Source organism: Gekko japonicus, unplaced genomic scaffold, assembly GCF_001447785.1.
Source record: "Gekko japonicus isolate JY-2015 unplaced genomic scaffold, Gekko_japonicus_V1.1 scaffold559, whole genome shotgun sequence".
NCBI classification, from domain to species: Eukaryota; Metazoa; Chordata; class Lepidosauria; order Squamata; family Gekkonidae; genus Gekko; species Gekko japonicus.
In genome coordinates, this window is record NW_015168064.1 from 270,315 (window position 1) to 294,492 (window position 24,178).

The window sequence follows — 24,178 nt, forward strand, 5'->3', positions numbered from 1 at the left end:
ATATATATATATAAAATTCATTTGCTGCTGTTTCTGCTTGAAAGCCCTTTGCATGGAGCTGTCCTGTATTTCTGTGTTCATTGTGGAACAGGAAGTGGGCAAGAGCTTACTCAAATATTATTATAAGCATGTGTGTGTCTCCAATCCAGTCAGTTGTGCTCATACTTCTAGTTTAACTGGACTCGTTTGTGGTATGATGATGCTTCAGTAAGCTGTGAGCTTAATCACAGTATCTCCACTTTCCAGGCTTGCATCTAATGGAACCCTTTGGCTTGTATGGGACAGCTTAGTCGGCACTTGGAGAGATGGCAGAATTAATAGCAACTACATTACACTGAATATAGTTTAGCTGAGGACACTTCAGGGCCATCTCTTTGAAATATGATGGCAAAATTGGTTATATTATCAAATGTACTATAAATTAATTCAGTGAACTTTCCCTTTTTATAAAATAGTCTGTCACTATAGTTGTTGATATAATTGCTAGAATGCCTGTAGTCTAGAAGAATCATATGCCATAAATCTGAGGTAACACCATAATACTATGTAGCTGAATTTTTTTTCTTCTGTCCTTTCCTATAGTCATCTGCTTTATACTCCTTTGGTTCTGTGCTCAGAGAGAAATTTTGGTTGGCACCTTTCAAGGGAAGTATGCTCAACAAACATTTCCTTGTTCTTAATTTCCTAAATTAACATTCCTTCAAAAGGAAACATAAATCCTGTGGCATGGAATTATGCAGATCTTCGGAGGTGAAGGATGAAGCAACTAAGTTTTGATGCTTTTGCAGAAAAAGTGTCTCATTGACTTAACTATGCTGTTAATTAGGAACTAGGAAGACTTCACACCTTTATCCTGAGCTATGTGTTTTCTACATTAGGAAGGCTGTTTGACAGTGTGAATGATCTACCGTCCCTCACATCTGGATCCCTTCCTTTTTTTAAAAAAAGACTTAACCGGTGTTTCGGTTCCTGAAAGCTAGCCTTTATATTCATCTGGGAACAACGTTTAAGATTGCTGAGGTAAAATTCAGTGATCTGGCACTAATCAGCGGTATCTAGCTTCTTGAATAGTCCTCCTCAGTAAATGAGAACTTGGGACAAAGGCAGTGCTGGAGCCACCTGCATACAACCCCTGGCCAAATGTCTGTCTTAAGGAGAAGAGCTGCCCCAAAGGGTAACTTTATACACTAGACTAGAGACTGTCTGAAATTTAATCAGATAAGATGCCAAAATGTAATATTTTCTATTTCCAGTCTATATCTGGAATTCTGTGGTCTATTGAAAATAAATTGTTGAGAGAGTATCTGTCTAACTGAAAAGGCAACTTTATTCTGATGACTACCCTAATTTTATTTTTTATGAATCAACTCTGGAAAGATGAATGCTTTTTTCTTTTTAATTTTATTGCGTTTATTACAACATATAGGCAAAACAAGAACACAACAGTATTGCACAACCTTGTGATAAGTAAGATATTGAACTTATAACTTGCATAGAACATCATACCAAAATGCTTCTCTATTATGTTGCATTAGAGAAGTGGATCATAACACTGAATTTAAATCAACCAACTTCCAAACATATCGTACAACTTTTTAATGTCAGATATTAAGCAAGTTCATATGAACCAATTTTTTTAAGAACCACATTATGAGAAGCCAAATAACCTAGAAGAAGAGATTGGATTTATACCCTGCCCTTCACTTGGAGTCTCAGAGTGGCTTACAAACTCCTTTCCCTTCCCCTCCCCACAACACATACCCTGTGAGATAGGGGGGAATGAGAGAGCTATGAGAGAATTGCTCTTTCAAGGACAGCTCTGACAGAACTATGGCTTGCCCAAGGTCATCCAGCAGCTGCAAGTGGAAGCATGGGGAATCAAACCCAGTTCTCCCAAATTAGAGTCTGCGCACTTAACCACTACACCAAACTGGCTCTAATACAGGAAACCACTTTACTACAAATTTGGAGTATATATCCCTATCCATATTACTTTGAGTTATTTGATCAATGATTTTTCCATTATATATAGATTCCATATCTTGTTGTGCCACATATTTATGAAAGGCCCTGCCTTGTCTCTCCATTTAGCAGCTATATCTGTTTTTGCTGCAATCTATAATGTGACTAATTCTTTTATAGATTTTGTAATATCTAGATCTGACCAGTACTTTTGAAATAAGAGTTTGGGTTCCATAGGTATATTAAAACCAAGCATACTATAAATCCGATTTAAAACCTGTTCCCAAAATGCCATGATAACCTCGCACCTCCACCAGCAATGCTCAAATGGACCCACTTCTTCACACATTTTCCAGCACAATGGAGCAGAATTAGAAGACACAAGAGAGAGTACACTATATGTCGTTGTTTGTGGACAGTGGCAGCTGCCATACTGCTATGTTGTGTTTCCATAGCTAGAAGCATCATACTGGAGTACTCTAACCATGGCGTTTGCAAGTGCTCATGCTCTGAGTATCCACAGATAGCAGCTGCTGCAGGAAAAGGTTGTGGTTGGAGCCAGTCTCTGTGATAGCAGAAGAAAAGACTGGCAGGAGCCCTTTTTGTGTATTCCCCATCTGTCTGCTGCTGCCTGCGTGTGCAAACCTTCTTTTAACAGATCACACACAATGGAACCAGTGCCAGCAGGAGAAGGGGTTAGGTGACCTCTTAATTTGCAGGGTTGTTGTACTCTACAGTGGCCAAAGCTCAGCTGAGAGAGCAAATATATACCAGTTACTCCTTTAGCTACTTCTTTAACTTTTGACTGGCAACTGTGAATGATTAGGAAGCTCACCAAAATTCCAAATCACCATGGTTTTGTCTGGGAGATTAATAGTAGTAATACTTATTTGTTGCAAAGTACTTCAGGTAAAAAAGGTATGGCTGTGAGAGTTGGGCCATAAGGAAGGCCAAGCACCAAAGAATAGATGCTTTTGAATTATGGTGCTAGAGAAGACTCTTGAGAGTCCCTTGGACTGCAAGAAAATCAAATCAGTCAATCCTAAAAGAAATCAACCCTGACTGTTCCTTGGAAGGCCAGATACTGAAGCTGAAGCTCAAATACTTTGGCCACCGAATGAGAAGAGAGCACTCACTGGAGAAGACTGAAGGTCAAAGAAGAAGGCAAAGGATGAGATGGTTAGACAGTGTTACTGATGCAACAAACATGAAATTGCGCATACTCCGGGGGACGGTGGAAGACAGGAGGGCCTGGCGTGATGTGGTCCATGGGGTCACAAAGAGTCTGACTCGACTATGTGATTGAACAACGACACTTCAGCTACTAGTAAGAATAGTAAGCATCTATAGTCCTTACAAATCTGTGTAGCTATTTAACATGAAGTATGAAATCAGATTATTTACTCCCTACCTTTCTCCACAAAGGGGGGCCCAAAGTACCTTATATAATTCTCCTCTTCTCCATTTTATCCTCACAACAACCGGGTGAGGTAGATTAGGCAGGAAGTATGGACTAGCTCAAGGTCACCCAGCAAGCTTCTATGGAAGAGTAGGGATTCAAACCTGGGTCCCCCAGATCCTAATCTGATACTCTAACCACTAGACAACACTAGTGTTCATGTGTAAAAGATTACATACTGAAGCCTGACTTATAGCAGTCAATGTTCAACTGAGGATGCAGCTTGAAAAGGGTTAAGAATGAGTTAAAGGAATATAAACTTTTTTTTGAAATCTTGATCACAAATAGAGAGTACGTAGCTTCCATTTTATTGTCACCAAAAATGTAAACTAAAGTACTTTCCCTGCACTAAACTACAAATACTTTAGATAAGGGGTATTTACTTCTAATGTGGGCCTGTACAGATGTAATGATTGTGATGTTTAACTGAGCTAGAGATGGGGTGTTGAATCATGTGCTCCCCCCCCCCCGCCCCAATCTTACCTGCAAAAATCCCTATCTTCCCTCACCCATAATTCAAAAGAATCTATTCTTCGGCGCTCGGCCTTCCTTATAGTCCAACTCTCGCAGCCATACAGTACTACTGGGAATACCATTGCTTTGACCATATGGACTTTTGTTGGCAGGGTGATGTCTCTACAGTGAGATGTCTCTCACTGGAGAAGGAAATGGCAACCCACTCCAGTATCTTTGCCAAGAAAACCCCATGGACAGTAACAAAGCATAATAAAAAGTAGAGACTATTCAGGTAAAGAACGCTAAACCACACTTTCTGCTCCCCCTTAACTGGTAAGCATCTCAGTTTTCAAGCTGGCCAGGTTGTGGAAGTGGGAAGAGGTTTCCCCTGATACTGAGTTTAATTCCCCAACATGGTTACGGTTCAGAATGAGCAAGCTGAACCCAAGTTAGAGATTCTGCACATGTCTAAGGATACATGTAATTTGGTTGAAGGTCACTGAGAAAGCTCTAATTTCAGAGTCACATATAAGAAGCCTGGTTGCCCTGGATGGTTTGTATTTAACCAACCAGCAGCATAACACAAGAAGAACTTCTCCATTTCCCCTTCTACCAACAGCCCCTTTAGACCCCTTCCCCCAAAAGATTTTGTCTGGTGTCAGAAGACCCATCTTGACAAAAAGGTCCATATCTGGAAGAGCTGCAAGTGGTCTCTCTCCATAGTGCAGCACCCAACCAGTGTTCCCTCTAAGCTGAGTTAGTGTGAGCTAGCTCACAATTTTTTAGCCTCCAGCTCACAGATTTTTGTCTCAGCTCAGGAAAGATGGCTCCAGAGTAAACTAATTTATGCAGTAACCAAATCGCTCGCTCACAACTTGAATGCCAGCAGCTCACAAAGTAGAATTTTTGCTCACAAGACTCCACAGCTTAGAAGGGAGCATTGCACCCAATCCATTTGGCTTATTGCCCACATTAATTTTATGGTTCCAGACATAACCTTACTGGGTGGTCAAAAGGGATGGGGGGGGGGGGGGAAAGGAAAATGGGTATCTTGTCAGCACCTTCTGCTGGTAGTTGGTTGGATATATCCCAAAATATAAAGATGAAGCTAGAGCCAGATGCCTGGCTTCCAAGAAGGTACATGCAAGTCACAGAGTTGGCAGACTTGTAAAATCCAGAAAAGGTTTATCACAGGCAGTGCAACATGCAAATTAGAAACAAATCAAATAAATCATGATGTATTTTGTCATTTCCTCCTCCTCCAGATTGTCACACCAAGTTAAACAGTACAATTTTCTTCCCAGAAATTAAACTTCAATGAATTTAGCTATACTTGTAAAAACAAAGGTTTTACAAATAGCCACAAATTATGAATAACTTAATGTTCTGCACTGAAGTCTTTAAATTCCATATAAAAATACCCTAACCTTAAGTATCTTGAAGTGCAAACTAGCCTAACTGAAATTAGTAGAATTTCAGTATACTCTTATACACTTGTACTCTGAGGTAAGGGATATATTTCAACTGTGTGCACAAGATACTAGCTTTAGTAGCTTCAATCTGTACTCGTTTGGAATGTGTGTGTGTGTGTGTGTGTCCCATCCACTCTCAACTCAAGTAAGATTTGTGGCAGCATGAGATATTTGTTCATCCATTGCCAGACAGAGTGGAAATTACTTGACACAAGAGTTCAGAATGACATATTCAGGTGGTCCATGAAGCAGCTGTGGCATAGTGAAGAACCACTGAAGCATGATAGAAATCATGTGCTGTGAACTTATCCAGAGAACTAGAATTTCATTTCCCAGAGATTTGTCACCTGTGAGCTTTAAGCTTCAGCTTTTAGCCTGCCTGCATACACTGCCAATTCCTCAGGTATTTCTTCTTGAATGAACACACATTTAACCAAGACAGAGTAGCCATCTTCAGTTATGAGATATGAACTCCGGTTAATACCACACAGTATGGAAAGGCAGTACACACTCAAGCATTTTGCCAGAGGTATTGCTGGGTAGTACTACGAACATTACAACAAGTGATTTATGAGAAAGAAACTGAAAACAAATAAATATTTTCTCTCACACACAGAGTGGGATGCATAATGTACAGAACAAAGATTTTTATGAAAGACCATCCATCCATTAGAGAATGTTTTCTGTGTATGCTGCAGATGTATGCAGTGTTCATTCCAACATTTCTACATCAAAACTGCTTTATTTATGAGCACAGCAGACATGGCCTTCTTCACGTGTTTTCTGCTGTGCTCTACTGGTGGAGAAGGGAGCAGACAGTACCCCAAATCCGTTGTTCTCTTGACCTGCCTTGCCCTTAGTGGTTAGCCTTGGCATCTCTCTCTTAAAAAGGACTGTGGCACAGACAACCACACAGAGAAACAAGCAGCTTACTGCTATTCCTTCCTGGAGGCGATGTCTGTATTTTTAAGGACACGTTTCTTCTTAAATACATCTAATTTTGTCTACAATTAGTATGCTCTAACTTGTTAATTAAATTAAAAGACGCCTGCTCCTTGGGAGGAAAGCGATGACGAACCTAAACAGTATGATAAAAAGTAGAGACATCACCCTGCCAACAAAAGTCCACATGGTCAAAGCAATGGTATTCCAAGTAGTCATGTATGGCTGCGAGAGTTGGACTATAAGGAAGGCCGAGCGCCGAAGAATAGATTCTTTTGAACTATGGTGCTGGAGAAGACTCTTGAGAGTCCCTTGGACTGCAAGAAGATCAAATCAGTCAATCCTAAAAGAAATCAACCCTGACTGTTCCCTGGAAGGCCAGATAATGAAACTGAAGCTAAAATACTTTGGCCACCAAATGAGAAGGGAGCACTCACTGGAGAAGACCCTGATGCTGGGAAAGATCGGTCAAAGAAGACGGGGACGGCAAAGGATGAGATGGTTAGACAGTGTCATAGATGCAACGAACGTGAAATTGAGCAAACTTTAGAGGACAGCGGAAGACAGGAAGGCCTGGCGTGATCTGGTCCATGGGGTCGCGGAGAGTCGGACTCGACTGTGCAACTGAACAACAACAACAAACTTGTTAAGATAATAATACACTATTGAAGAGTTCAATGTTTCCAGTGTTATACAGGTAGCTTCATATCCAAACACACTGCAAGTCCTATGAGACTACTTCTGTCCAAATAACTCATTGTTTACTGCAAAATATGTGGTCATTTTCAACTTTTATTTTTTCCTCTCTCAGAAAGTACAAACTAAGACACACGTGATAAGGGAATATATTGGATTGCTGGGTGCGAAATTTTGCTTGAAGAAAACCCAGGCAAAGCAATTGTGTTTAGACGTGATAAGAAAGTATTGCATATATTTCAGTTTCCACCAAGGTTTCAGTTCCTCTACCAAAAAAGGGGGGGGGACCTTCAAACCTTTAAAATTTCACATATCCACGTAGATGCAATACCGTCAATAACCTTGGTTAAAAAATATGGGCTGCATTCAGACATCATGAGAAAGCAGAGCTTGCTCTATGACCGGTACCAACACAGCTTGTTGCTAGGCAGCTTGCTTTCCTCACTCCTTCCTGCGGCCAAGTGCTGATAAATCACAGCTACAAGGCTTCCCAAACGCAGAAGACTTCATCAAGTTGCAGTTTACTATGAGATCTGAATGAAAGCACCTGAGAAAACTGTGTTTGGCTTTGGTTTAATCCCATTTAAAAATCCCAGTCTGCATATGGAAAAACAAACTCTAGTTTACTCAAATACCTGTGCAATCCCAGCTCAATCACTTCAGCAGCACAGTGATAAAACTTTAACAATCCTTAAGACTGATGCTGGGAAAGATTGAAGGTCAAAGAAGAAGGGGACAGCAGAGGATGAGATGGTTAGACAGTGTTATCGAGGCAACAAACATGAAATTAAGCAAACTCCGGAGCACGACGGAAGACAGGAGAGCCTGGCATGATGTGGTCCATGGGGTTGCAAAGAGTTGGACTCGACTATGCGACTGAACAACACATGAATAGTGTGCAGACAAGCTCAAATTGCCTCTAATAGGCTACCAGGAACCACAAAATAACCAGATCTTTTCCAAAACAAGGTTTAGGCTTTATTTAGGGAAATATAAGGGTATAGGAACTGAAAATGTACTCAGGCATAAGAGCAGTGAAATTGTGTGTTCAGAATGATGGGTGTATGAAGAGTACATGAGATGAGAGAAAGTGAAAGAGAACCAATCCTCTGGCTGAGTGAGAATTCTGCACCAGGGAATGGCCAGAAGGAGGGATAGAAGAGAGGGATTTAAAGAAGAGGAGAGCGAGAGTTTTTAAGAGAAAAGGAATGAACTGAGAGAAGGAGTATACCTAGAGTAGAGTATGTTTTTTTACTGAGGGGTCAGTAAAAGGCAGTGAAGCTCACCTGGCTGCTTGATAATAATTAGTAATATTTTGTGCTCAGAAGACTTGCAGTTGCTGATGAGATTACACTGATAGATCAAGGTGGAGTGCCTGGTTTTGCAAACACCCATGATGATGGCTGGGATGCTGATGTCCCATCAGTAAATCAGTCTCCTAGCGAAGGTTTTGGCCACTTGTTAGCTTAGCCTGAGGAGAACTCTGACTTTACCTTCTCCAAAGTAAGGCATTGCTAGCTCCTAAAATGTCTGCCAAAGGGAATTTAGCCAGGATGGATTTGGGGCAGCCAGCACACATTTAGGGAAAAAGAATGCAGTACATTGTGAGACATGACATCTTGTACAAAAGAACACACAGGTGGAGAAAGTTGTTTACCAGAATCTTGGTGAGTGCCAGTGCATCAAACTGGCACTCACCAATTGAAATTTTGCACAGTCTACAGATTGTGGTAATTATTTATATGTGGCTAAAAGCCAAAAATAATGAATCAACTGAAGTAACCCCTGTCCTCTTAGCATAATGGATTTTCACTTCATTAAAATGTATGTGTGTTGAGAGAAAAAGGCACTAAATTTGAGAACCAGTGCAAGTGCATTTCATATTGATTGCTGTAAAAAAAAAGACTAGAACCCTCGTTTCACAGTCTTCCTTAGAGGAAGAATTACTTCTGTAGAGAGATGGCATTTTATTTCCCTAATTAGTACAGCATGATTGCCAAGAAGCTACAGAGCAGTGCATTACCTAAACCTTGGCTTGGTTTAAGAGTAGCACAGCACATGTGTTTTTCAAACACTTTTCACTTCTTTTGTTGCTTCTGTATGGATCTGCCTGCCATATGGCAATGTGTGATTACTTGCAAGACTAGCACTGATTTAGGAACTGTGTCTTGCATATGTTTAGCTGAGCTGTTTGGCCATTATTCCTTGTGGGTTCCTTGAATAATAGGCTTAAGCAAATAAGAATTCACAAATAGTTCCTCGTGGGAAGAGAGAGGCAAGTTAAGCCTTCCAAAGGAATGGAGGTAGAAGCAAAAAGTACTCTCCTGTCTTTTGTATTCCTTTGATCCTTGCCACACTTAACTAATCTGGGTAATATCAGTAATGTCATCATTGACCAGAAGTTGGAAGTGGGGGGAGAGTGTGTGTGTGTTTTTACAGGTTATTTGCTTCATAGAACTATTAACACTGGAAACAGTGTTTCTGTCTCCCACTCCAGTTTCCACACTTTTTTAAGAGAATTCCTAAATGGAAAGTATAGAAGTGTCTCACTCCTGTTCTTCCCTTTTCTTGTAGAATTCCTGTGAACCACCACTTTTCTTTAAAAAAAATAAATAAGTAAAACCAGGAGTTCTGGAGCATCTTTCTAAAGGTTGCTGTGAATCTGTGAATTACTTAAGTTCTTTGCTTGTATAGCAGTTGTTGGCTTGGTATTTAAAGAGTTTGAACCTTTTTAACCCCAGCAAAATGAGCAAGGTGAACATACATGGCTCACATCTTACCAGGAGAAGGCAGTGTATCTTCCTGGAAGCCTGCTATGCAGATGTTCTTGTGTATCAGTAATGTCAGCAAGAGAAAACAGAACTTCAGTGTTGGCATAGAAAAGGGAGAGGATTCCTCAAGGGAGAGGAATCCTTTTCTATCCGAGCACTGAAGTTCTGCAGTTAACCAGTTAAGTGTTTTGCCTGTTGTCAGTTACCTCAGATGGTTCAAGTGTTAATTGAGCCATTGGTTATTATTTTATATTCATTTTGAAGCTTTTGAAGCTCTGTTTCTTAGGATATATTTTAATGCCCTAAACAAGCTCCTGAGAGGTCTGCAAAGTATTATCCAATAAAGCATGTTTTGTGGCTTGAACCATTTGGTATGTAGAAAATGTGAACTAATTCTTGGATTGTACCTTAGAACTGGAATTGAATTGGCTTTTTTCTCCTGTGGGTTGAGTCCATCTTCTCACACCAAAAGTGCACTTACATCTTTGGGGGGGGGGGGGGGGGGGATGAAAGCTTGCACTGTGTTTGAATAGTGATAGCAATTTTGACACGTGTAAGTATCAAAACATTCAAAGCACTGTGGTTCTTCCTTAACTTCTACCCCAATTCTGTGCATCCTCTTATTAAGAATGGCGAATGTACTATAATCAGTGTAGGACAGCAGCCATATTTCTGTCCTGACTTTTCATTTTTGTTTGATGGAACTGGGAGCCAGCACAATTGCACTTTGGTTCTTCCATGCCATTTTGCTTGCCAGGAACCTTATAGCACACTGAACTTTCACCCACTTCCTGTGAACTGACCAGCTTTGCACCTTAAACAAAAATGGCTTCTCTCAACCACTTGTGTTCCTTAAAGTTGCATTAACTGGTTTTTTGGTTTTTTACCTCCAAAGGCTCACTATGACAAAATTGAGCAGAATAGGTTTGAGAAACATTTTGTAATACAAATACAAACGGCTTTAAAAACATAATTATTTGTCTGGTAAGGGAAAAATGAGTTTGTGTGTCTGCATACATCCCTGTTAAAAGTACGCTTCAGTTAATATTCACAACTTTCAAAACTAGGTGGTGATATCAGGTCAGCAGGACTGAAATGGTAGTGATTTTAAATTATTAATTCACCTCTTTCCCCCATGATTCAGAAACTACCTCAGTTAGGCATCATCTATCTAATTCCAAACCAGGCCATAGAGTATGGATTAATCAGCAAAATTGAGTTAGAGACAGATAAGGGGATTCCTCTACAAACCTGAAGGAAGTCCCAAGTTTGCAGGAAAATGTGTAACTTGGGGGGGGGGGATGCATCTGGGGATTAAAACACTCCCAAATAGTAGAAATAGTTCCTATAGCTTTAAGAAAAGAATGCCTGCTAAGCTCTCCGGTTTGCCATTTTAGAGGCTGCTAGGCAGCCACAATAATATTTTTAAGCCTTTTATACCTTGGTTTCTGTAAATCATAACCGGGTGGCGGGGGACAGGGTGCACTTGGAGGCCTAAAACAGCCTGGAAAACAGTTACTCTCCCTTGATGGAAAAGGACTCGACTTGCAAGGGATAGGCCCAGCAATGACCACCAGAGACTTCCTGTGTCACTTGGCTCAGCCTTGGTGGCATTAGCCACTGCATAACTCAGCCAGCCGCAGGGATGGAAAGCTGAAGGTGTCAGCAGGCGAATGTAGGCTGGCTGCTGGATGGGAAGGAGAGAAGGATGCATGAAAAGGGAAGGTTATGTAGGGCTTTCAGGGAAGGGGAAGAGGAAATAATGTGGGAGGTGTGCATGGGAAAACGAGATATACTTGTGGGTGCCCCACTTCAGCATATCCGTTTGCAGAAACCACTGCAGAATGAATGTAATAAACCAGTGAACTGTTCTATTTAAAATGCAAAGATAGTTATATGTATGCTTAAGGTCCAAATGAAGAAAACAGAAACATTTATGTAAAAGAACAGATGGTAGGTGTTTTTTCACTTATTAGATTTTTAAAAAAAATGTTAGAAAAGAATCTTGCAGTAGCAGGGAAATAGTATAAGATCATATGGCCTCATAATTATTTTCCCTTTTAATTCCCTTCACAGTTTTCAATTTCTACTAGACAAAAAAGGGATATATTTTATGGGGAATCGTAAGTTGTTCTGCTGGCAAATAATATGTACCGTAAGCAGAATTTAAGACGGCTCTACCTGATGAGAAATGCAGATGGCATGCTCCAGTTTACCAGAAAGATCAAAAACAACTGGCTCTCAGGCCTGTGCTGCTAAGTTTTCAGCTGCTCCTGTGTCTATGGCCCGCTGCATGGATTTTTAGCAGCAGTTTGTTTAAGCAGCATCAAAGTAGGTGAACAAGAGACTGGTAACTATCTTATTAGCAGAGACCAACGCTGCAAGTGCCAAGTCACATGAGACATCAGCTGTTGGGAGAGAGTACTAATTTATGTAGTTAATTGGTTCATTAATCCTTTTCATCCTGTACAAGTGGCAGGTACAGGTTAAATTTCAAAATATTTTTATCACTTAATTTGTTCAGCAGCATATCAACATTGCTATTAAATGTTCTCCCCCTCCAAAGCAGTGAGCTGATTTGTTTCTTGCACATTGTTAAAGAAATAATGTGTTTCAGGTTGCACATGAAAGCTCATCTTTATGTGGAGAATACATTTCTGTTTGAACTAGAAACAAACTTTCAAAAACAAAGGCATTTTTGCGAAGTTCCCCAGTGCCAGACGTATTTGGCTATGCCCCACAGCTTCTTGTATAGCTTTCTCATGAGTTTAAAGGTGAATGCTAGTACACATACGTATCTTAAGTTGAAATAGCTTTACTTGCATCTGGAACGAGTTGCATAAGCTTGGTGTTTTTTTGGGATAGTGGTTCAAAAGGGCTGCTGCTTTTGAACATGCATAGAAGTTCTGCAATCTCTCTTTGCATGGAAAAAATGGCAGCCTACCTATCAGTGCAGCAATTGTACAAACCCAGGAATGTTCAGAGGAAGGAGAGGGTTTCATTCTCTTAATTACTATATTTGTATCCTCTAGATCAGGGGTGTCAAACATGCAGGGCTCCTAGCTGGCCCTTCAGCAACTGGCGCTCTCCTGCTTCCTTCTCCAGCTTGCTTTGCCAGCCTCTCTCAGTTGCACAGGAGAGTTAGATAGGCAAGCCTCTGTTCTCTGCATTGGTTGAGGCTCCTCCACCTCCTCCTTCCAGGGGGAGGGAGGGAATGAGCCAGAGCTTGCTTTCTGGCCAGGCTCCCTCAATCACACAGGAAACAAAGGCAAGCCTTTCTTCCCTTCCATTGGCTGAGACTCCTCCCCTTTGCTCGGCTGCCTCAATTGTGCAGGAGAAATACAAAGCACCTTGAAGACCAACAAAGTGTTATTCAAAGTATGAGCTATCACTCATGTTCTCCTGCACTGCAATTTGTATATGGACCTAAGGATCACTTACTTACACTCTCTTTTAACCAGCATGGGTGCTTGCTCTGATGCACTTAAGGTGAATAGACTTTTAAGAGATTTCAGTCCGGATATCACAGAGAAGTTGGCTAAGTTTCTCTGCTTGGCTTTAAAGCTGTGCCAAAGGTTCTTTTAGAATTGTATATATGAGTTTTAACTGGCTTTAAATGTATAAATGGTACTGATAATTTATGCCAATAAAGGCTGACTTGACTCAAAGTATGAGCTTTTGTGTGCCTTACTACAGTGTGTGTGTGTTTGTTGAGCTAGTTATGCTGTGGCTTTCCTGGGTGCAACACAACTTTTTAATTGTGTTCATGCTCTCATGATCCAGTTGTTCTCAGTAGAAAAGCACTATACATTGCTGTCTCTCTATTCTTGCACTGCCTCATAGGAGTTGCAGTTATTTTTCTGGGAGGACTACAGTTTTGTAGACAAACAGAAATCCCTCACTCTGTGTCATGATGTCTTCACATGTTCTTGACCAGCACACGAAGGAATTTATGATCAAGAGCTCACAGTGCCCAGCCATTTCATGTTGTCCCCTGCGTCCTAGGCTCAGAGCACTGACCATGATATTTCTGTAATGAATGTCAGTAAATCCAAAGTAGGTTTGCAGCTTACAGATATCCACCTGAACAGCATACTCAAGATTTCTACAGCAGATTTTGATACAATAATTCAGAGCAGGAGGTGCACGTTATCAGAGACTGTTAAGTAAACAAAATATTGCAAGAGTGCTAGTTTTAAGCATGTTTTATTTCAAGGTTTTAGGCTCTGTGTTTTTATGTTTTTGTTTTTTTTGTTTTTATGACCTGTGTTTTATGTTGTTTTAATCTGTTATTAAATGATTGTTTAATGATACTGATGTAACCCACCCTGAGCCTGCTCGTGGAGAGGATGGTATATAAATTTAAATAAATAAAATCATGCTACCTGGCATTACATTTTATGACACACATGGCCCAGCCAACAAGGTCTCATTTATGTCAAATCTGGCCCTCATAGCAAATGAGTTCAATACCCCTGCTCTAGTTGATTCAAATCAAACTCTGGAATCCAGCTCAGCCATACATTATTTTCCAAACCTCCTTGCACTCTTTCTGTTGCCTGCACTCCCACCTATTAGTCTTTAGACCTCTTTCCAACTGTGTCTTCCATGTGTAACTGCTGTTACTAGAGCCTGAGTGAACTCTCTTTCCCAGCCTAACTAACAGCTTTCCCTGCCCTGGATTGTACACATCTTGACAGTGTTCTGTTCTGTAACATCACAGCAGCTCAGCTAGTCTAAGACACCTCACTGCCCCAAGTACAATATAATATAGAAGTCCTTTCAAATACAGGCATTACAACCGCACATTGGCAGTAGGCCTATCCTTGTTATCTTAAATTTTGTTTTCAGATTAACCAGGGAGGTGGCAACAAAATAAGCAGTACCTGGTTGAAAGTTTCATTAATTAGGAGACCCATAGGAATTTATTGCCTGCTCAGCTGGTTCTGGAAATAATAGGAGGTAGAGAATCATCAGGATATCTGGCTACGTGTATCTGGGATTCTGTTTGTTGTTCATCCTATAATTTAGTCCAAAGATGGAATTGGAGCTCATAACACTTTCTCATTGTCTTGAACCAGTTAGCAGTCTGGGCCTTTAGTTTGCTTGCCAAATATTGGAGCAGCTGAACCACTGGAGGCCAGAGATCCTGTAATTTTTTTGGCTGACAGTTTAATACCCAGATGTATAAGAGAAAAACAAGCTGGCCTGCTGTTGCTACTGGATCTTATATTTTTTATAATCTCTGGCATCTTGTGGGTACTTCTGTAAGCTTCTGTAGGTAAAATGAAAGTGAAGTTCAAGTTAGAATGCCACCATCCTGGTTATTCTGTTTTTTATGCATGTGGTCATTGTATATTTGTCATTTAAAGTGTGCCCCTTCAATTCACTCGAACTAGCTTTTCTGCTGGTGAAGCAGGCATCCCCTTTGACCACACAAAAAGTCTATGCTGGGGATCTGCGTGTTCAAAAGCTATGAGGGGCGGGAGCTGTAGTAAGGAAAGGAATTGGGTGAGATTGATTAGAACAGCTGGCTGGATTCAACCCTGTTACCAAGGGCTATTTAGTTTTAAATCTTTTAAATCAGTCCTTTAGTAATTTTAATGACGTATGTACATCTTATAAACAGCTTCCTGAAAGCTGTTATCCCCCCCCCCACTCATTTGTGTTCCGAGTTCCAGGCAGGAGCAGAAAAAAATGTTTACATAACTGTCCCCATCGGATGGAACTTGTTACTGTACAGCATCCTACCCTTCGACCACAGCCTGTTTAAAATGGAGCAGGGTCAAAACCTGAAAGGCACAGAAGGATGCCCAGTAAGCCAGAATGCAGTGAATAAAATGAGTCCCTATGAAAAGGGAGCTCCTGCTGTAGGAGTAGTAAATTATTAAATACTGGGTTCAAGACGCATTACAGTGAACAGCTCTATTTTATTAACTGATTTCAGGAACACTACAAGACAAACTCCAGGGCTGCCGCCCTGTTTAAATAGCATGCAAGCACCACACCCAAACACACCCCACTTCCAAAGATAGGCTATTTACACAACACTACTTCCCCATTGGTCCCCTCCAGAATCCTGGCAAGCTATTGTTCCTGAGCTCAGCCAGTCTCGGATACTAGTTCAGGGATGACCCATGCTTGATACATAACATAAATGCAGTGAGTCCTTTCCGCCAAAGAAGCAAAAGAATTGGGAGATTGGAGTTGCCACCCCACACCCAGCCTCTGTTGCTTGGCAGTAGTTTGCTGAACAACTGTAACAATTCTGTAACAATGAATTAATCCTCTTAAAAATGCTAAGATGTTTAGTGCGGTGGGGAAGAGAAAGCAGACAATACATTAAATAACCTCTGCTTTAGACTGTTGTGACCTGTCTGTAGGCTCCTGCCAGGCTATGTTAAGTATGACCTCTCTGCTAGAATTGCTGAGAAGGAAGATGTGCAGCAAATCACAGGTCACCAGGGGGCTGGAGTGCAATTCTAAGCATTGTTGCACCCTTTGAAGTCAATGGGTTTAAATGGTGTGACTCTGTTAAGGATTAAAGTGCACATCAAATTAAGTGGTTGCAGTGGCCATGTTGAACTTCTCAGGCAGAGACTATATGGTAAGTGGTAGTCTTCCCAGGTGAGATCGGGCAGCGTATTTGCTACTGTTTTCTCAAAAGGATTTTCAGAAGTTAACAAACCGGTGTCTCTTGTCAAAACAGAATCTGGATTACAATCCCAGTATTCTTTTCTCAATTTGTTTATTTATTTAATTTATACCCTGCCCTCCCCGCAAGCGGGCTCAGCGCGGCTTACATAATTGGTCTATAAATGACCATTAATTCACATAAAAACAGTTTAAAATTTCAAATACCGTAAAACAAATTCATAAAGTGCTAGTGCTAATACACTGGATGGATAAAATGGTATGCTGGAAATACAATTCAGCCAAACGGTTTGCCACTCAGTGGTCTTCCTGAGCACAGTGGTAGAGGCCAGATGTTAAAACTACAGTCCGGCCCGTATATAATTTCTTATATAAAACTATAATCAAACAGGCAAGAATTGCTTGTTAAATGGCAGTGCCAGGCACACCTTCTATCAGCTGCATCTCATTCGCCAACACTCTTGTTACTTAGACTCAGCTGATTTAGCCATCCTGATCCATGGTTCTGTAAATTTACAGTTGGATTACTGCAACACACTGTACATGGGGCTACCTCCAAAGACAACCTGGAAACCACAACTGGTCCAGAATGCAGCAGCCTGATTACTGGAAACACGTGTTGCTATTTTGAAACAGCTACATTGGCTGCCACTCTGTTTCCAGGTTCTATTCAAGGTGCTGGGTATGTCTTTAAAGCCCTTCACAACCAGGGACCCACATATCTGAAGGACTGTCTCCTTCTATATGTCTCTGTGTGCCAGCTATGGTCATCAGGCAAGCCATCTGTTCGCCATCCCACCACTTCGGGGGGCCCATCTAGCATTGACCAGACCCTGGACCTTTTCCCATCATGTCTCCAGCTCTGTGGAATGGGCTCCCTTAAGAGGGTGATCCTTGGAGATCTTCAGGAGGCGCCGCAAGGCCTGTCTGTTTGCCAGGGCTTTTGAGGGATCTTTTGGCAGGCATCTTTTAAGGGGGCTAGGGGAGGGATTTGGGGTTTGTTATTTCACTTTTGCTTTTAAACTGAAAATGTTTATAACTATTATTGTAAGCCACCTTGAACCATGAGGAAAGACGGGATAGAAATGCATAAGTAAATAAATAAATGGCACAGAAGCTGAACTCTACATTTACTGTACTGAGGATTTTGTCCAGATGTGCTGTATACCAGAAGCACAACATCAAAGTAATGTGTGCCTGTTCCATATATTATGCAGAGGGAGTTCAATGTATAGCTACAAAATCCCAAAAATGAGTCTTAGTTTGAGTACTCTTGGGGACTTAAGGTTTTCTAAGGTCATCATGATAATCTTGTGTGTATGTGAGTGAGTGAAAGAGAGAATTTGTTTAGTCTGTTGAGATGAAATTTCCAGACAATTTCAAGTACGTGTGTTCATATGGGAAATAGTACTAAGCCTGTTGTTCAAGCCTCACAGGTGTTTTTCTCATGATGTGTAGCAGCGGCCTCTACCCTCCGAGGCTTGTAACTGTGTGTTAGGATTGGCATGCGTATGTATCTTCCCAGATTAAACAACATACTATCTCAGTGCACTCCACTGATACTGTACATGTTTAAGACTAATCATCTGTATAGGAACAGTTATTGTTTACTACAAATTACAGGGGTTGAGGTGAAATCCGCAAGGCTTCTTTAATGATAATTACCCAATAAATCTAATTCATGATAAATTTACTTTCACTGATGTGTGTATTGCAGCAAAGCTTATCCATGATTGAATTGTGATAACTAGTACAAACAAATCAGTTTGCCAGATACTGGCCGTTATCACTGGCAGTATGTTCATGCAGATGTCCCCTTATGCCAAAGGTGCTGCTTTTGCTATCTTTTTCTTATATCAGACATGATTAAGATGCTGCCATGTATTTGTAGCATGTGAGAAATGCATTTTATGTTGGCATGGTACAGTAGACTGAGTGTCCAGACCAGGATCCTGGGAAACCCAGGTTCCAGGCCCCGTTCTGCCATGGAAAGCTCTCCAGTTGTACCCTCTTAGCCTAACCTACTCCGTGGAGTATTGTGAGAAGATGAAGAGGAGCGAATGATGTTGCAAGCTGCTTTGGGTCCCTGTTGGAGAGAGAGGATATAAATAACTGTGTTAAAAATACACCAGTTTAAATATGCTTGGAACAAGGCACCATGTACATAGATTTTTTTTACTTAAATACTTTTTTTTATGTTCATAAATGTCTACAGTTCTATTTTTCTTCAAGTGTATTTTCCTGTAACTTAAGTTACACTTTTAAGTTCTGTTGAAAATGGTCTATGCATACAGAAGCTTGTTCACAATTCCACTCTGAGAATCTATGAGTACTTTCAGCCTGCTGCCAGAGAGACTGCGTGTAAGTTCTATTAAATTTCACATCGGCCCACACACATTCTTCTAATTCTGGTTTAGCCAAGCTCCATAGCTCTTCCCCCTTTTCAGGTTTGTAAAGTCTTGTGCAATTTGTTCTTCCATTGCTTAACTGTTAATAACTGGAGGAAGCCGACCAAGTTAAATAGTGCAGGGAGTGCGTTAGCAGTTGCCACAGAAACAGCCATCCCATGTAAATATCTTACTGCTCTTCTATTTATCATCTGTTTTCAGGGCAGTTTAAACTGCTGGAACAAGACCGTGATATTAAGGAGCCAGTGCTGTACTTTAACAGTGTGGAGGAGGTGGCTAAAGCATTTCCTGAACGAGTTTACGTCATGGAGGAAATAACATTCAACGTTAAGGTAGCCCCTAAACAAATATTTATCCCCAATGGAATTACTTACTCTTTTTTTTGTATAAAAATGTGTGGCAACTGTCTGCTCTGGGAAAACTAATGTGGGGTGTTTGAGTTGTTCTTAACCTTGTGGTTTCTAAACTCACTCTGTGTGTGTTCTAAAACTAAGTTAAGTATGTGCTAATAAATGTGAGAAATGAAGGCCTTTCTATAGGGGGGGAACCACCTCTGATAAGCAATATTCTTATTTGGTCTGTCTAATTGGAAATATTGCTTCTAAGCTTTATACAGAGGTCCTTTTGTTGTGCTCCTTCCCTTTCTCTGACCCCTTAGATTTTCTTTGGTAAGGAAGCAGCTGTTTCATTCACTCTTCAGAATGTCTTCATCACAGTAGATATGGTCTCTGTGTAGCCTGGGAAGCTCTTTCAACTCTTTCAGCTTGAATGACTGAAGATGAGTGCCATTGTGGTAGAAAAGGAAAAGGTTTGTAATGTCTTGATTTAAATTGGCGTGGCACCCAAGCAGAATGAAGTGATATGAAAGCAAAATGGATCCTTTTACGACTATCTAAATAGCAAGCTTTGTAACAGTTTTAGACTGGGCAGTATCTGAAAATGCCCACATAAATTCTGGCTGCAGTGTTTGTAGAATGTGCCACTCTTTGCTCACTTGGTTCTATTTATTGGGGTCCCATTGCTCCATCTTTGAGCAGTTTCCAAGTTCGTCCTGAATGTAGCTGAAATATATTGGTTAAAATGAGCCCTTGACAGATGGAACCAGCTACTTTCAACTGCATCTGAGACTTCAGAAAGAACACAAGTTAGTTTTCTAGGAATGTGCAGGTATAGTATGATCATATAGTGTGGTCATATATATTGATAACCACCATATTGGATGTGGCTCCTGTGTTCTTGGTATTTCACTTGAAGAGTTTGTTGTATTTCAGTAAAATGGGCAAGGTGAAATCTTGAAATTTTGGCGCAAATGGATTGAAACTGACAAGGCTTGATTCAGAGAGAGTCGTATTAGGATTTTACTGCTTCCTATCAATCCATGTCCTTCACTTTTCTATCTACGAATGCAATTCAGGAGAAAGATAGAATTCAGCACTTTCACCAGGCTTATGTTGTCGTAGGGAGGATATATAGAAGTTCTGGAAATTTTGAAGTTGTGGGAAAACCATTTTTCCCTGTATTTTCAGAGAAAAAATGGAAATTTGAGGGGAAATTGAAATACATCCAGTATTTATTTTTGTATCAAACCTAAAGTGCTTGTACTGCTTTAACAGTGTAAAATGCAACTGTGGATAAATATGTTGTCATTTGGAGGTTTGGGCTGTACAGTACTTTCACCTTAAGTTTTAAAAAAGTTTTCTCTCTCTTGGCACAGGAGGTGGGGGGAGTCAATTGCTCTCTAGCCTCATGCAGCAATGTTTTAGAAATGCTAACAAGACGGGGACCCGTGATACTCGTGGGGGGGGAGAAGAGCTCCGTCTCCTCCATCCCCCCACTCAATCTCCCCGAGGAGGCGGCAGCGGCGAGGCCGGTCCTCCCCCCCCCTTTGCCGGGCTCGGCGGCAGCGGCGGCGAGGCCAGTCCTCCCCCCGCCCGGCGCGGAGGCGGAGAGGCCAGTCCTCCCCCCCCTTTGCCGGGCTTGGCGGCGGCGAGGTCAGCTACAGAGCGTTCCATGCGCATGCGCACTCCCTGGCTGGAAACAATGAAATGCACCACTCCAGCTAGAAGGAGTGGGAGGGGGAGGAGATTGGATTTTAGAGCAGTTTACAAACTCCTTTCTCTTCCCCTCCCCACAACAGGCACCCTGTGAGGTAGGTGGGGCTGAAAGAGCTCTTTCAAAAACTGCTCTTTCAAGGACAGCTCTTTTTAGCACTATGGCTTGCCCAAGGTAATCCAGCAGCTGCAAGTGGAGGCATGGGGAACCAAACCCGGTTCTCCCAGATTAGAGTCCACGCAGTAACCACTATACCAAACCTTCTAGAAACTGACAGCTAGAAGGAAACAGACTTGGGAGGAGAAAGAGGATAGAACAGGGGTGTTGAACTCATTTCATATGAGGACCGGATTTGACATAAATTGGACTTTGTTGGGCCGGGCCATGCTTGTCGTAAACTGTAATACCAGGTAGCAGAGATATACTGAAAAACACAGTTAAAGATATTATAGCAGCTATTCCATTGGAGCCCCACATTAGGGGCTAATATTTTTCTGCAAAACTGAAGTTCCTTGAGTTTGTTTAACTCTGTATTATAACTGCGGTTAGTCCTAAACAAATGTAATGGTCTGAGCCTAGGACCCAGGGGAAGAACATGAAACAGCTGAGCATTGCAAGCTTCTCCCCCCCCCCCAGTCTACTCTGTGGCAGTGGCTGTCCCAGGTTGGGGGGGGGGGGTTACAAGGTGGTTTGAGATAATAATTTTGGGTGTCCTCTTCAACACTTGTTCTGCTATTATTCCATTGGAGCTTCACATTAGAAGGGTGTGTGGAGTCCCTTGAGTTTGCAGAACTCTATATTTTAACCCTGGCTGGTCCCAAACCTGCCCCCCCACACACACCCTTAAAATGTGTCTGCCTAAACTGGAAAGCCAGTTTTAAAATAAAATAAAACAGAAGCATAAGGATCACAGCAGGACCCCCCACCCAGCTCCTACCTGCGATGAGGACTACGGAGACTGGGAGCTTCTTGCTTTCTGCTTTCAGGGGCAGCTCTCTGCTCTTTATACTCCCATGCAGCTCAAGCTGAGAGCAACAAGGTTGGGCAGGGGAGTGGGGAGAGAAGATAGTCCCACTCCCAGGCCAGATTAAAGGCCTGGGTGGGCCAGTTCTGGCCCATGGGCTGCAGGTTTGACACCCCTGGGCTAGAATATATCTTCCTGGAGACTGCAAGAAAGGTTTCTTTGTCCCACAGGGGGCTAGGCAAACATAGATAATAAAACCCCTTGGCATTGAGGGGGAAGTTCTCTTTGGCTGAGTCCATCTAGGGAGAAAGCGTTCTCACATGAGGGCTCCAGTTGAAGTTTGCCATTGCCCTTGTGGAGGAGAAACAAAGGGCTGGCTGCCTGAGTAAAAGACACCAAGGTAACAGAAAGCTTTTAGAATACTGTAACTTCTAAGTTTGGAGCTGCGGTGGCTCAAGTGGTTAAGACGCTGAACTGCAGGCTGTGGAAGGTCGGTAGTTCAGCAGTTCGAGACCTGAGTGTGCTGCATGATAGAGTGAGCTCACATCTTTAGTTCCAGCTCCTGCCAACCTAGCAGTTCGAAAGCAAGAAATTACAAGTAGATAAATAGGTATCACTTCAGTGGGAAGGTAACAGCGTTCCGTGCACCTTGGTGTTTAGTCATGCCGGCCACATGACCGTGGAAATGTCTTCAGACAGCGCTGGCTCTTCGGCTTTGAAACGGTGACAAGCACCGCAACCCTAGAGTCGGATTCGACTGGCTTTCGAGCAAAGGAACCTTTACCTTTACTAACTTCTAAGTTAAAGAGCCTGCCTTAGCATAACATCAGCTAGGGTGTGTACAGAATGAGGGACAGAGGAACTGTGTGCTTACACCTTTCTTTTGGATTCCTTGCTCAGTCTGTTGCTGTACTGAGTATGTATGTGGACATTTTAATAAATGCTTTATAATTTTGAATGCTGGTAGTTGTACCACATAGACTTTCACTGTTCAAATGCACTATTTAAAATGGGTGCCAGAAGAAGGGAGGTGGACAGTTGGCAAATTCCCCAGTAGTACACAAATGCAATAAGCTGTCCCCATGGTAACCTGTTGCTGAATAGTGTGAATTATTGGCACAAGATGGGGCATTAAGGAAGGGAAGCTGAAAGCACTGGTCCTCCAGTAGATAACCCCTACGAAGGCCAGTTGGTGGCAGCAGAACAGAGAGAGAGAGAGAACACCCCTCTCTGGGTTGGAAAAGCTGGGAGAGTGGTGTGTTGCTTAGGAGACTCAGGCAGCCACTAGTGCTTAGATGCCTTGGAGGGTAGGATGGAGCAGTGTTCATGGGTCAGTGAGGATGTTCTACTACTGCAGTATTTATAACTTAGTACAATTAGAACTTAGTACAACAGTCTTATGCAGGAATCCTGTTGTGACTATATATTTGGATATCAAATTAAATTTAATAACGCTGAAAACACTCAACTCTTTAACAGTGTATTATAATTGTAGTGTATTGTTGCTGATCTTATTCAGACTTAAACCATAAACCTATCCATGAAAATAAGTTTACAGCCGTGATCTCGAATGCTGTGTTCATGGGCTGGCACCATGCTGACCACCAATGTATTTCCTGGTGTTCACATGACATCCTTCTTTCCCCATAGCAAAAAAGTAGACCTGGCTTTCATCTACCTCACTGGAGCAGGGTGGAGCTTCAGAAGAGCCCAGGAACAAGGACCTTTGTGTATACAGGAAGAATCCTTTCAGCAGCAGCGGCCTCCAGTATAGAAGGATACTTGGCTTGGAAACTCCCAACATTTGGGATTTGGCTCCAAGACATGGCGACTGTTTTCTGATGGCACTCACTCCTCATTCTCAAAACTACAAAAATGCCCACAGGCTCAATGAGTTTGGGGTCCCTGATCTATAGTATGCATAAGAATTGTCACTATCTAATGCTGTAAATTATCTTAATTTAAAAAAAAAATGGGGAGGGGCAGGTTGCAGATCTTTTGGATCTTTTTCCTGGGCCTTCACATCTCTCTGAGTTCCTCTGATTTGTATTAGCTGGGGGATCTCTAGTCGGGATCTCTTGGGCTGTGCCTGCATTAAAAGAAATGTGTATATACTGTGCTTTACAACGCATGCGAAACAGAGCTGTGTTGTTAGCACTGGTAAAATTTCTGTACTAGTGTTTGTACAATGTCAGGAGACCTGTTGAGAGTGGGCAGTCTTTTGCCACACTATTCTCTGATTAAAGGATTATAGTGTGTACTTCTTTCCCCAGCCACATCAGACTTAAAAAGGTAAAGGTTTCCCTTGCTCGAAAGCTAGTCGAATCCGACTCTAGGGGGGT

At 41.8% G+C, this 24,178-nt stretch overlaps 1 protein-coding gene across 1 annotated transcript in view; it reads left to right on the forward strand.

Moving 5' to 3' along the window:
• GAREM1 (GRB2 associated regulator of MAPK1 subtype 1) overlaps positions 1-24,178 on the forward strand; it is a 105,502-nt gene that overhangs the window by 58,842 nt on the left and 22,482 nt on the right. The window contains exon 3 of the mRNA XM_015414557.1: positions 19,022-19,152. Coding sequence (XP_015270043.1) covers positions 19,022-19,152 — 131 coding nt within the window. The remainder of the gene's footprint in view (positions 1-19,021; positions 19,153-24,178) is intronic.